Here is a 13,744-nt window from a genome sequence, read left to right on the forward strand (position 1 = left end):
GCTTGTTGAGATGTAATTAATTCTAAAGACACAGCACGCGCTTGTAGTGGCATGTTACATGAGATCAACTACAGGTTGAACCTCTCTAGTCCAGAACACCCTGGTCCAGAAACTTCCATTGTCCAGCATGATGCGAGTTAGCTGGATGTCCGTTTTTCATGGGTGCGACCACGTTTCCTGCAGTCCCATAAAGTTTGTTTACCGCTACCAGCCCTGGCTCGGTGTTCTGTGCTGTTGTTTAGCTCTCACTTACTGCTAAATGTCTTCTCAGAGCCCAGTAAAGAGGGGCAGTGTTGGTAAAGCTGCTAGACAATATTGACCTGGGGGAACCACCACAGGCAAGGAGACCAACTCTGAGTCTTCTTTCCCTGCCTCCTCCTGTACAACACTGAGGCACAGCGGGCCCCCAAATGTGACCCCAAATGTGAACTCCAGCTGTTCGGGTCTCCCCCCGGCTGGCAGGAGCTGAGAGTTCTAATCTCCTCCTCGGAGGCTGTGCAGGGAACTAGAGGGCTGGAGCGCGGATCCCGACTTCGGGTTCCTGAATTCTTGGGCGCATGCCTCGAGTCCTTAAAAGGGCCTGATTTTTTGGAAGGGCTCCTTCTCTGGCAGTCTGCCTCCTGTGAGGTGTTACAATCCCAGATCATTTCTGAAACTCTTAGCAGTGATGATTGTCCACTCCCCAGGGGTTTCCGCCAAGAGACCCAGTCAGCAGACCCGTCCCCGTACCTTCAGAGAGAGAGCAGTTCACCGTTGGAGCCATTTACCTGGGATCGTAGCGGAGTCTCCATCGCTGACAATATTTAACACAAGAGCGGGTGTGTTTAGCTACCAGATCCGCTCTACGGATTATTGCAGGGAGCTGGGACCGGTCTCTGGCCTGGGTTATGCAGGATGTCTGACGAGAGGATCACAGCGGTCCGTTCTGGCCTTGGAATCCATGAGCAGTCCCTTCAGGGCAGGGCTGAGGAGTTTGAGCAGTGTGAGGTAACTTTTGCCAGCCACTGCCTGGGTTGTGTCTTGGGGGACTTGAATGGGGGGCTTTTATATTTGGCACCTTTCACCAGCCCTGCATTCACTCAATGGAGTGTTTTGGTTTTTTTAAGAAAGGACACGCTTTTAAGAACCACAAGCTGCCAGACTGGTGTGGAAAAAGTGACTAAGGAAAAGTTATTTGCTTGTTCCCACACCATAAGGACTAGGGGTCACCAAATGAAATTAATAGGTAGCAGGTTTAAAACAAACAAAAGGAAGTTTTTCTTCACTCAGCACATAATCAACCTGTGGAACTCCTCGCCAGAGGATGTGGTGAAGGCCAGGACTTCAACAGGGTTCAAGAAAGAGCTAGATGGGTAGGAATGGTGTCCCTGGCCTCCGTCAAAGGCTGGGAATGGATGTTCAATCGCTCTGGGCACCTGGCATTGGCCACTGTCGGCAGACAGGACACTGGGCTGTATGGACCTTTGGTCTGACCCAGTCTGTCCATTCTGATGTTCAGAGACCAATGAAATTGGACAACCGAGAGGAGGGATTAATGGCCAGGTGTTAATCCAATCCATATGGTCCACAACCTGCATTACCGATGACTGCTTGAGCCTCCCCCTTTCTTCCATTTTCTTCGATTTCCTGCATAAACCTCGAGACTTGCTCTTTTTCTTCTTGGAGGGAAATGCACAACATATCAAGCATTGAACCGTAAAATAGCTGGACTTCTTACTCCCTCTATAAATAATTTCCACTATTTACTTCTGTTGTCTTTGGCAATTTTTTCCATCCGCTAGCCAGCCATTGCATAGTGACATTCTGTCTAAACGCCTTACAGGCTACTCGCCTCGTCTTCAAATCCTCGTGGGCTTCACGAGTATTCGTTAATGTCACATCCCTGTTGAAAACAGCCTGAGATTGTCCTGCACTCCTCTCTGAAGTTAATAAATGCTGCGCTCATACCATCCAGCACCCTAGCAAGCTTTCCTGTCTGTGCCTAAACATTAGGGGCACACCATGCAGTGACTGAAAAGTTTTTGAAATTCCAAAACACATTTGTTTACTCAGTGACTGTCCTGCTGCCTTCATGCCAGGCTCTTTGCTTTTGCTTGTCCAGCAATCTGTTTTGTAAGCATGAAGTAGCTGTTGGCCCAGACTCAAAAATTCACATTGCAGGGTACGTAACAATCCTTCTTGTGCGGACGTTTTAGAAGTAGTAGTGGCCAGGGAAAAGGCTGCACAAGCTTCTTGTGACAAGGGAGCTTGCTCCTCACGGGAGTGTCCTATTGATGTTACCCTTTCCCCAATTTCATTCTCGACCGGACTTTTGGTAGAAGAAAAACCATGTGACCGTGGTGGTGTTGTGAGTCTGAAAAATATGCACAGTTGGATTCTACTCCCGGCGTGGGTAGCTCTCACAACTTTTTCACATCTCACGTTTGTTATTTGACTCAAAGGCCCTGCTCCTGGATTCAGGGGAATTACATAAGTGTCTCTCTCTCTCTCTCTCTCTTTAATGAAAGCTAAATTTATAGCCCTCACGACTGTGGAAAAAAAGCTTGAAAATATGTACTGACTTCACCCTTAAAGGCTCAAACACCAGAACCAGAGTACCAAATTTACTCTTTATTAAAAGTCTCGTGATTAAGGCCGTCCCAGGACTTTGTGGGGCCTAGTGCATTCGTTGTGAACGTTTGGCCTTTGCAATGCTGCACAGAGAACCTGGGTCAGGTTTCGTGTGCTGGGCAAACCTTGGGCAACGATCCTCACTGTCGTGTCTGTAAGCGGAGAGACGAAGCCAGGTCGAGTCAGACTACGACTGGTGAAACCTCGGGGTTAGATCATGGCTGGCCCTTGCGCGCCTAGGCAGTGCACAAAGGAGACAAGCGGGGCAAGGGCCAACTAGAATTGCGGGGCCTGCACTAGAGCGTGGGAGTGGAAGCTGTGCAGGGCGCAGATGGGTCAATGGAGTGAGTGCTGATCAATTGCCAAGTGGCAGAACCTTCACCCAAGAGGACAGGGTGAGTTTCCTAGTGAGCCAGTTGTGGGGGCGGAGATGCTCCTTTGTGCTTGGCTCCTTGGCTGTACAAGAACCATCGTGTGTTGTCACTGAGTCCAGTGACCCAATCTCGCCGTGAGACTCCGTCGCAGGGTGTAGCCGGTTTGGCTTCCCCAACCAGGGTTCCTCCACCTCCGGGTCAGTGTGCGGCCACTCCGCCTCACTACACAGCCCTGCCCCTTTAAGAATATATTAGCCCGGTTCTGCCTACAGCCCACAACTGTCGTGAGGAAGGGTTCCAAGAAGCGAGGCGAGAGTGAAGGCTTTTACGAGAGGCAGGGGACTCACACCCACACAGCACACGGCAGCTGCCTGTCCAAGGAAAACTCCGGCTGAACCCAAAGCAGACAGACAGATTCTGATTTCAGCCCTAGATTAAAACATCACCCAGTGTGTTGTCACTGGCCTTTGTATAAACACTGCTCCGCATACCGGCCCTGCGACGTGCTGCCGCGGTCGAGATTTAGGGAGGTGTTCATACTGGGTCCCCCCGTATCAGGAGCAACAGCAGCCTCCTAAAAGAGGAGGCTTTCGGGGGGCTTCTGCCGTGCTTCCCTCCATCCCTCAGCCTTCTGGCTGGTAAAAAGTGCTGGCCTTTTGTCCCTCCAGTTCTGATGCTCCTACCGAGCCAGGCGCTCCCTGTTTTTTATACTGGCTATTTTCTGTGCGCACTTGCCTTTGGCATGCACTGCCAAAACAGTCATTGTCTTAATTTATATTTGAATCTTCTCCTGACGATGTGGGCCAAATTCTTTGACTACCCTGGAGTGAGCCAGCAAAGCATTCGGCCCTCCTGGCTTACATATGAATTGATCTGACCAAAATGTAGGTCAGCACCGTGCTTGGGATAGAGAGAGGCGTGCTTTTAGCAGAGTTACGCATTTGCACATACGCAGGGCGGGATTAGGTGTCGCCCAGTGGGAAGAGGTCAGGACTGCATGGCTGACCTGCACCGAAGCAGACGAATGGCTCTCGGTGGTGTGCACATAAGAGCAGCAACTGGAAATAATTGCCGTGATTACCTTTTCGATTGCGTTCTGCTTGTGCGGAATGCAGTGCACGGGAGAAACATATACGGAGGAATAAGTGTCGTGCCTGAGGTGACAGAGCCGCCATCAGGGACTCCTGTTCCTGCAGTCTGGTGAAGTATGGTGAAGCAGGGACAATACCTCATCCAAACGAATCCTTTATTTCTGGTTTGAATTTAATTCCGGGTCCGTCGCCCAGCCTCCATGATGGGAGTCTTAAAACTCACAGTCTCTTACTTGGGATGGATCTGCTGCTATATTTCACCACGAGCTTGCTAGCCCTGCTACATCAGGCTTGATATCTTAGAATATGTCCCTCAAGACGATCCTTCTGTTCTGGGTCACTGCTGTGGCCCCAGCCAATCCATGCTCTCTGCTTATCCAGCATTGGCGAGCACTGTTAGTTAGTCCTAGCCAACGTCTCCTGTTGGTGTATTTGCACAATGGAAAGAGCTGCTTGCTTGATGGAATGTTTCACTTCCACATTTTTCAGTGGGGATTTTCATTTGCAAACAAAAGAAATCAGATGTCTAGTCAGATGCCTATTTTCTGACCAAAATATAGAAACTGTGCCTTCGTAATTCTCCTCCAGTAACTTAGTAGTGAGCTCTACCCCAGCCATGGTTGTGTGTTGTAATATTGCCAAGTATTGCTTTGCTCTCGTTTAATTAGATCCGGCTATTTTCCCCCACAATCCAAGTGCTTCCATTTTGCCTCCTGCCATCCTGTGTAATAGGATGCTCTGTTGGGTATCAGAAAGGACTTTGTTTGAGAAACTCTTCTAATTGAATAACTAGACAATTTCTCCCTTTTGGGAACTGAAATGGTACAGGAGACATTTTTATGCCTGTTTCCAGCTGCCTGACATGTAATAAAATCACGGTAATTAGAGGAGATATTGTTCACCCTGTGCGGTCAATGCAGGGTTGTTCTCAACAGTGTATTTTTCAGTACTTTGTCCAGATTTGCTGCAAATATTCGAAGTGATAGAACTTTGTAATGGGAAGCTAGTTGACAGCCTTATCAATCTCACTGACACTGTCAGGAAGAGTGTTTGGATGTTCAGCTGAACGCTTCCTTTCCTGAACTGTATTCCATTGTGTACCATGTGGAGTCATTCCTCTTCCCCCAAAGTGGTTCCAACCTTCCAGAAGACAGATGTCTCCTCTCCTGAGCTGACATCTAGACGGACACCTATGGGATGAAGTCTGAGTCCCCACTGAAATCAGTAGCACTGATTCCCTGGGGGCCAGGACTTCACCTTTAGTTTTTATTTTTCTGTCGCTTGACACTTTATCAGCCTGAATCCTTTTAGCTGCTTTTCTCTGCACTTCCTGCACTTTCTGATACAGAGGATTCTGAACTCACTATTTCAAGTATGGCTGTATCAGTATCACTAATTCAAATGTTCAGTGTCATTAGCAGCTTTCTACCAGGCATCTTCCAGCACTTTCAACAAGGTGTCTGTTTTATTAGGGCATTGGCTTCCCTGAGTTGCAGCTCTGTCTGATGCAGGAAGGGAAAGAATCAGGTGGCAAGGATATGGAGAGGCGAGTTGTTCCATCAATGCTAATTCAATCTGGTGGCTGGGCCCACTTCCAACAGTGATAAGAAGGTGAGAACAGCTAAACAGTGGAAATTACTTATTGGAATGAGAGAGCCATTCCCAGCCTCTATGCAGACCCAGCCTGATGCTGTCAGATTTGCACATGAATTCCAGCTCAACAGCTTGCAGTCTGTTTTTGATGGGAGGCGGCGGGTGGTTTTGCTTGAGGATGGCAACTTTCAAGTGTGTAATTGTGTGTCCAGAGAGGTTAAAATGTTCTCCCCCTAGTTTTTTTTCTTGATGACTGATTTGTGTCCATTTAGTCTGTTGCGTAGAAACAGGCCAGTTTGTGCACATGGCAGAGGAGTGTTGCCGGCACACGATGGCATTTATCACATGGGGTATGTCTAGACTACATGGCTCTGTCGCCAGAGCCTGGTAGATTAGTTTACTAGACATACCCAAATGAAGCGGCGATTTAAATAAGCAACGCTTCATTTAAATTAAAATGGCTGCCGCGCTGAGCCGATCAGCTGTTTGTCGACTCAGCGTGCTAGTCTGGACGCTCCGCGGTCGACATCAAAGACGCTTGTCAACCGCCCCGTTATGCCTTGTGGCATGAGGTTTACCGGGGCGGTCGACAAATGCCTTTGACGTCGACTGCGGAGCATCTAGACTAGCGAGCTGAGCCGACAAACAGCTGATCGGCTCACCGTGGCAGCCATTTTAATTTAAATGAAGCGGCGATTATTTAAATCACCATTTCATTTGGGTATGTGTAGTAAACTAATCTACAAGGCTCTGGCGACAGCCATGTAGTCTAGACATACCCATGTAGTGAAGGTACAGCAGGCGAAGGAGCCTTTGTTGGGGTGAGCTCTTAGGATGGTGCCACCAGGGTAGCTGTGTGGACAGAATTGGCACCAGGTCTGGTTCCTGGGTTAGATGTTTCTGTTGTGGGGTGTGTGGTTGGTGGTGAGTATGTCTCTCAGGTTGGGGGGCAGTCTGTATGCAAGGGCTGCTCTGCTTCCCAAAGTCTTGGGGTATGTCTATACAGCAACATTATTTTGAAATACCTTAGTCCACAGCTATACAGCAGGCAGTTATTTCAACACAATGTCAAAATACAGTCAAGCTGAAGGACTTGTTCCTCCAATTCCTGTAACTCTCATTGTAGGAGGAGCAAGGGAAGTCAGAGGAAGAGTGCTCTATTTCGAAAGAAGTGCAGTGCATCATAGAATCATAGAACCGCAGAGCTGGAAGAGACCTCAGAAGGTCATCAAGTCCAGCCCCCTGCCCTAGGCAGGACAAGTCCCCACTAAATCAACCTGGCCAGAGCTTTGTTAAGCCGAGACTTAAAAACCTCTAGGGATGGAGACTCCACTACTTCCCTAGGGAACCCACTCCAGTGCTTCACCACCCTCCTAGTGAAATAGTTTTTCCTAATATCCAACCTGGACCTCTCCCACCAACTTGAGACCATTGCTCGTTGTTCTGCCATCTGTCACTACTGAGAACAGCCTCTCTCCAGCCTCTCTGGAACCTCCCTTCAGGAAGTTGAAGGCTGCTCTCAAATCCCCCCTCACTCTTCTCTTCTGCAGATTAAACAGACCCAACTCCCTCAGCCTCTCCTCATAGGTCATATACTCCAGCCCCCTAATCATTTTGGTTGCCCTCTACTGGACCCTCTCCACTGCATCCACATCCTTTTTGTAGTGGGGGGCCCAGAACTGGACACACTACTCCAGATGTGGCCTCACCAAAGCCGAATAAAGGGGAATAATGACATCTCTGGATCTGCTGGCAATGCTCCTAGATCCTCCCAATTTCAATATAAGCTACGTAATTGATGTAGCTCAATTTGCATAGCTTATTTCGAGGTAAGCCATGCTGAATACACACACCCTGAGAGTGAGGGATCGTCATCTAGGATAGGGTCTGGGTTAGCCCCTCGAAGCTGTGCTGGAGAGGTGTTAGCTAGGGGCTATAGGTAATGACCGGTGGCGTTCTGTTGCTTGCTTTGTGGGGCCTGTCCTGTAGTAGGTGAAGGGAGAGTACAACATCTAGGGTTCCTCTGGGATGGGAGGGGGAATGAGCTGCTGGGGTTGCTGGCGAGGGGAGTTAGAGGCACTGAAAGATCAGTTCTGGGGCTGGTTTTGTTCAGCATCTTTCTTAATGACCTGGAAGAGGGTCCAGGTCATTGCACCCAGAACACATTTGCGGATGACACTGAGCTAGAGGGAGAGGTAGATACGCTGGAGGGCAGGGATAGGGTCCAGAGTGACTGGGACAAATTGGAGAGTATGGTTGCATCAGTATCACTAAGCAGATTAGAGGATTGGGCCACAAGAAATCTGATGAGTTTCAACTAGGACAAGTGCAGAGTCCTGCCCTTGGGACGGAAGAATCCCGAGCATTGGTACAGGCTGGGGACCAACTGGCTTGGTAGCAGTTCTGCAGAAAAGGACCTGGGGGTTACAGTGGATGAGAAGCTGGAGATGAGTCAACATTGCGCCCTTGTAGCCTAGAAGGCGAATGGCATATTAGGTTGCATTAGGAGGAGCATTGCCAGCAGATCTAGAGAAGTGGTTATTTCCCTTTATTCGGCTCTGGTGAGGCCACATCTGGAGTAGTGTGTCCAGTTCTGGGCCCCCCACTACACAAAGGATGTGGACGCATTGGAGAGGGTCCAGCGGAGGGCGACCAAAATGATTAGGGGGCTAAGGCACATGACCTATGAGGAGAGGCTGAGGGATTTGGGCTTATTTAGTCTGCAGAAGAGAAGAGCACCAGGGAATTTGAGAGCAGCCTGCAACTTCCTGAAGGGGGTTCCAAAGAGGCTGGAGAGAGGCTGTTCTCAGTGGTGACAGATGCAGAATAAGGAGCAATGGGCTCAAGTTGCAGTGGGGGTGGTCTAGGTTGGAGATTAGGAGAAATGATTTCCCGAGGAGTGTGGTGAAGCACTGGGCTGGGTTCCCTAGGGAGGGGGTGGAGTCTCCATCCCCAGAGGTATTTAAGTCCCGGCTTGACAAAGCCCTGGCTGGGCTGATTGAGTTGGGTTGGTCCTGCTTTGGCAGGGGGCTGGACTCAATGACTCCTGAGGTCCCTGCCAGCCCCGGGATTCTAGGATTTTTCCTCTTCCCAGGACTACAGGGGAGATTTTATTCTTCAGCAGCTTTGTTGGCCTGACACCGTCTCACATTCTTTCCTCTGCATGATGGGATAAAACGGTCAGAGGAAAGTTGATCCAAGGTGCGGCTCCCAGGCAGCTCCACGAGGGAGCAGCGCCCATATGCCTGCCAGAGTCAGGGCGCCCCGCCAGCTGAACCATTTATACGCGCCAGGTGAATACGCCAATGGAAATTTGCAAGGGTGGATGATCATGGCTCTGTATTTCTGGCATACCGGCTGCTTTCAGTCCTGCGTTCCAGGTCATTTGGAAAGAATTCTGCAGTAGGGCTCTGAGACGCCGTCAAACCTTTCCCACTCGCCATGCAAAACCGCTCCTGCGTTCTCTTCGGCCGCTGATTTAGTCCTTTGAGTTATAACAAAGCTCTTGGTCCAGGACTATCCAGATGCCTGTTGCACGTGATCTCTTCCCTGACAAGGCAGAGAGCATTCGTAGCAGGTGAAAGGCAAGCACAACTCCGCGGCCTGTTTGAAAGGCGGACCACGGCTTGGAATGCCCAGCGTTGGCCTGTTCCCACGTACGAGGTGTGCTGGGCCACTGCTGAGCTTCGGTGCGTTCATGGGATACTGGGATTGCAGTGGAGGCTCGCTGGGATGGCCTGCAGCTTTCAGACCATGAGATGTAACGGTGACCCACCAGCAGGATAACAAACGTCTAGCTTTGTTATAAATCCCCCTTTCACCAAGCAGCCTCGTTCTTCCGGGGTAATTTGGGCATGAGACAGTTAGTCAGTCGACAGAGGGAAAGCCTCATAATTGTGAGAGCTTTTCAAGAATAATCATTGTTGTTTGTTTGTATTGCGTGAGTGCCCAGGAGCATGAGTTACAAACCAAGGCCCACTGTGCTCGGTGCTGGACAAACACAGAACCAAAAAAGGTCCCTGCCCCTAACCAGATTACAATCATCGTGCAGGTTTAAAGTCGGAGACAATAGATTGTTGAGAATATTATTAACGGACACTGTTTTTTAATAAAAGTACACAAATAGACCTAAACCTTCGGGCAGCATGAAATCCAGTCGGTTACCTTTTCGGGAAGGCTATTGATTCCTGCGGTATTATCCACATTCTGTAAACATCACCACTGAACCTGCACATAAAAGGTTAAATGTTTGCAGACTTTTACCCTTCGCCTTAAAGATCAGAGACAAATTACTATTTATATTTTACATTCCCTTGATGAGGATAATGATAAACATCTGTCACTTTGCTGCTTAGCCAGCAAAGAATCTTTATTGCAATCCTGTAATTTAAACAGGAAAAAAATACATAGACATGCACTCTGTTATATAGACAGCATGGAGGGGGTGATAGAAAATTCCAGCTAAATCTGGGGGTACTGGGAAAAGGGCATTTTATGTCTGCAATTATTTTGCTCAAAGAAAAATTCCATAGATGTATGCTTTTCCATTTATCTTGGGCATTTTAGAAGGGGAAATTACTGCTTGTTTCTTTCCAAACCCAGGGAGGAAAAGAAAAAAAGAAATATTCTATCTGAATCTGTGACTCTCCACCATATGTAGTCTATTAGTGGAATGATTAAGGTTTGCAAGTTAGTGTCTCTACTGGTGTTACAGAATCCAAAACAGAACTTCAGCTTGGGTTTCATCAGTTATGGTACTTGAGTCCTATCCTCCCTCTCCAAATGTTTAGGAAACTTTGCCAATTATTTTTAAAGGCATTAGATTCATTGCTTTTTGTATTAGTTTTGCTCTAATTAAAAATATCTAACCTGTTGTAATCTGCCAGGTTAAGGACAATGACATTCGTTGAGTATTTCATAAGAACATAAGAACGGCCGTACTGGGTCAGACCAAAGGTCCATCTAGCCCGGTATCCTGTCTACCGACAGCAGCCCGCACCAGGTGCCCCGGAGAGGGTGGACCAAAGACAATGATCAAGCGATTTGTCTCCTGCCATCCCTCTCCAGCCTCTGACAAACAGAGGCCAAGGACACCATTTTATCCCCTGGCTAATAGCCTTTTATGGACCTAACCTCCATGAAATTATTTAGCTTCTCTTTAAACTCTATTATAGTCCTAGCATTCACAGCCTCCTCTGGCAAGGAGTTCCACAGGTTGACTACACGCTGTGTGAAGAAGAACTTTCTTTTATTAGTTTTGAACCTGCTACCCATTAATTTCATTTGGTGTCCTCTAGTTCTTCTATTTAGGGAACTAATAAATAACTTTTCTTTATCGGCCCTCTCCACACCACTCATGATTTTATAGACCTCTATCATATCCCCCCTCACTCTCCTCTTTTCTAAACTGAAAAGTCCCAGTCGCTTTAACCTCTCCTCATATGGGACCCGTTCCAAACCCCTGATCATTTTAGTTGCCCTTTTCTGAACCCTTTCCAACGCCAAAATATCTTTTTTGAGGTGAGGAGACCACATCTGTACACAGTATTCAAGATGTGGGCGTACCATAGTTTTATACAGGGGCAGTAAGATATTCTGGGTCTTATTTTCTATCCCTTTCCTAATAATTCCTAGCATCCTATTTGCCTTTTTGACCGCCGCTGCACACTGTGTGGAAGTTTTCAGAGAACTGTCCACGATAACTCCAAGATCTCTTTCCTGATTTGTCGTAGCCAAATTAGCCCCCATCATACTGTACGTATAGTTGGGGTTATTTTTTTCCGACGTGCATTACTTTACACTTATCCACATTAAATTTCATTTGCCATTTTGAATTTCATTTGCCATTTCGCTTTTAAATGATGTATTAGACCTTGTTCCTTGGCTCAGTTACCAGAAGTTCAAACCACTCCTGGTTGCTTTTCGATATTGCTTGGCTCAAGGAGGTGGGAAAATGCAAAGCGAAGGCCAGGAGTCTCCAAAGTGGCTAGGGATTTTTAGCATCTGTTAGGAGGTATCTCACATGATCTGTGATTTATTTATTTTTTGTTGTTGTTGTTGTTGTTGAGCATCCTCCTTCTGAGAATCAGGCCCTTAGAGAGGGTCTCAGGTCGGGCACTGGAAGTCACTAGTGATGTGAAAATTTTAGCATAATAATATATTCATGGCGTAGTAGTGGCTGATGCTGATCAGTGTGGCTGGTAGGTAGCTACAGAACCTCAACTAGCTTTTATTCTGAATTCACCCTGGTCGTGTAACGTCCGTTTTCTTTCGTGTAAGCTGCTGATGGACCAGATTTTAGTTTTTGTTGAGTGTTTGGGTGGAAAAGGAGACATTATTCCCTCACTTTCCTGCTTGAAGTTCATTTTTAGCTTATTTAAGCCAGCGGAAGCAGTTTGTGTTTAGCCTACAGGCTCAATGTACAGTAATTTCCTGTTCTGAAGCAGTCCAAGCGGACATGAAGTGCATACTATTAGCTTCCCGTTAATTTCAATGGTAAACAAAAATCTGCTATTTCAGGTCCACTGTTTACCTACAAAGAAGCCACTCCAGTCCAGTGGAAGAAAGGCCTCACCTGCAAAGCTTTGGAGCACTCAAACCAGAGCTGGTGTCATCCTGAAGTCATTTGTTGACCAATGTGCTACAGCCCCTCTAATGCATCTGTGGCTGAGTTGGTGAATTTGTCATGACTGAGTCAGTTCTCAGGAGCAAGGCTAGCGCTTACTGACAGCAGCGGAGGTTACAAAATCGGTTTGTGGTGCTGCTTTCATGAGGGAGTCAAGAATTAATTGGCAGGCTGACAATTGTTACCCATTCTGACAGCAAGTGTTGCAACAAGTCGAGGGAATTTCTCAGGGTTACGTTCACCTCCTTAGTTCTTTACTGTTTTGAAACTAGCTTTGATCTAAAAAGTGTGTGTGTGTGTGTGTGTGTGTGTGTGTGTGTGTGTGTGTGTGTAAACATAACATGTCCTCTAAAATTGGGCTCCTGCTGGATCTTCCGTTAACGCCATTGCCAAAAATTCAGATTTCCTAGTGCTAAGCACTAACGTAAACGAGCTTGATGCCTAATGGTTAGAGCATCAAACATGCTGGTACCAGACAAATATGTTGCTGTAAACGCGGCTTTATTGGCCCTCCTGTTCCAGCTGTAATGGCTAAATAGCAAGGAAACCCGCTTATATTCTCTTCTGCTTCTGTGTAGACTGAAAACGATGAGACCAGCCAAGCAGACAATTTCTCCATGGACCCCCAGCTGGAGAGGCAGGTGGAAACGATTCGGAATCTGGTGGACTCCTACATGTCTATTATCAATAAGTGTATTCGTGATCTGATACCAAAAACAATCATGCACCTTATGATCAACAACGTGAGTAACAGCCTCTCCTTTTCAATCATTTTCAAATGTTTGGTTGGGTCTTCAGCTCATACAGAACCATATTTTGTTTAAAAGAGGGCAGCGCTGTTGTACGGTGAAGAGACGATGACAAGTGTATAGAATATCACACATTGCAAACACGAGCCAATAGTTCTTACCAGATTAAAACCAAACACTGCAGTCTTATGCAGCTAAAAGTTAATTAGCATGCAGCTGCAGTGCGGCGCGTGCTACCTGTAGAATACTATAGTATTTTCAGGGGGAGGCTGAGTCCTAGTTGGCATTAACGGTATCATTTAAAAGCATGCTCAATTCGTACTTGTCCTTCAGTGCTGTCCCACCTCCTGCAGAGTGCAAGCTGGGAATTCCACCTAGACAGCCATTAAGAAAGTGGAGTGGACCTGCAGTTTTTAAATAAGGAAAGGCCTTGAATGGCCTTGTTGCATGTTTCTTTCGGGGAGTAGCAGTTCATATTATGCTAGTATTTTTTGTCTGTTTCTTACATTTGCAGATCAGCTTTCAAAAATAAATTCCAGGGGTTCTCTGGACACTTTGCTTAGAGCAGCGGTTCTCTAACGATGGGGCAGACCTCCCTAGGGAAGCATGGGAATGTGTCACAGAAGTTGTGTGCGCTTTTTTTTTTTTCTTTGACTCTGGCTGTCCGCCCATGGTGGCTGGGCCTCATGCAGGATGGCTGTG

General features: G+C 47.4%; 1 protein-coding gene across 8 annotated transcripts in view; it reads left to right on the forward strand.

Moving 5' to 3' along the window:
• Window positions 1–13,744, forward strand: part of DNM3 (dynamin 3) — a 188,016-nt gene that overhangs the window by 149,823 nt on the left and 24,449 nt on the right. For all 8 annotated transcript variants that reach the window (XM_075937047.2, XM_075937053.2, XM_089780631.1 and 5 more), the window contains one exon: window positions 12,872–13,036. In XM_075937047.2, coding sequence (XP_075793162.2) covers window positions 12,872–13,036 — 165 coding nt within the window. The remainder of the gene's footprint in view (window positions 1–12,871; window positions 13,037–13,744) is intronic.

Source organism: Pelodiscus sinensis, chromosome 9 (assembly GCF_052426305.1).
Source record: "Pelodiscus sinensis isolate ZL-2025 chromosome 9, ASM5242630v1, whole genome shotgun sequence".
In the NCBI taxonomy this organism is placed as follows: Eukaryota; Metazoa; Chordata; order Testudines; family Trionychidae; genus Pelodiscus; species Pelodiscus sinensis.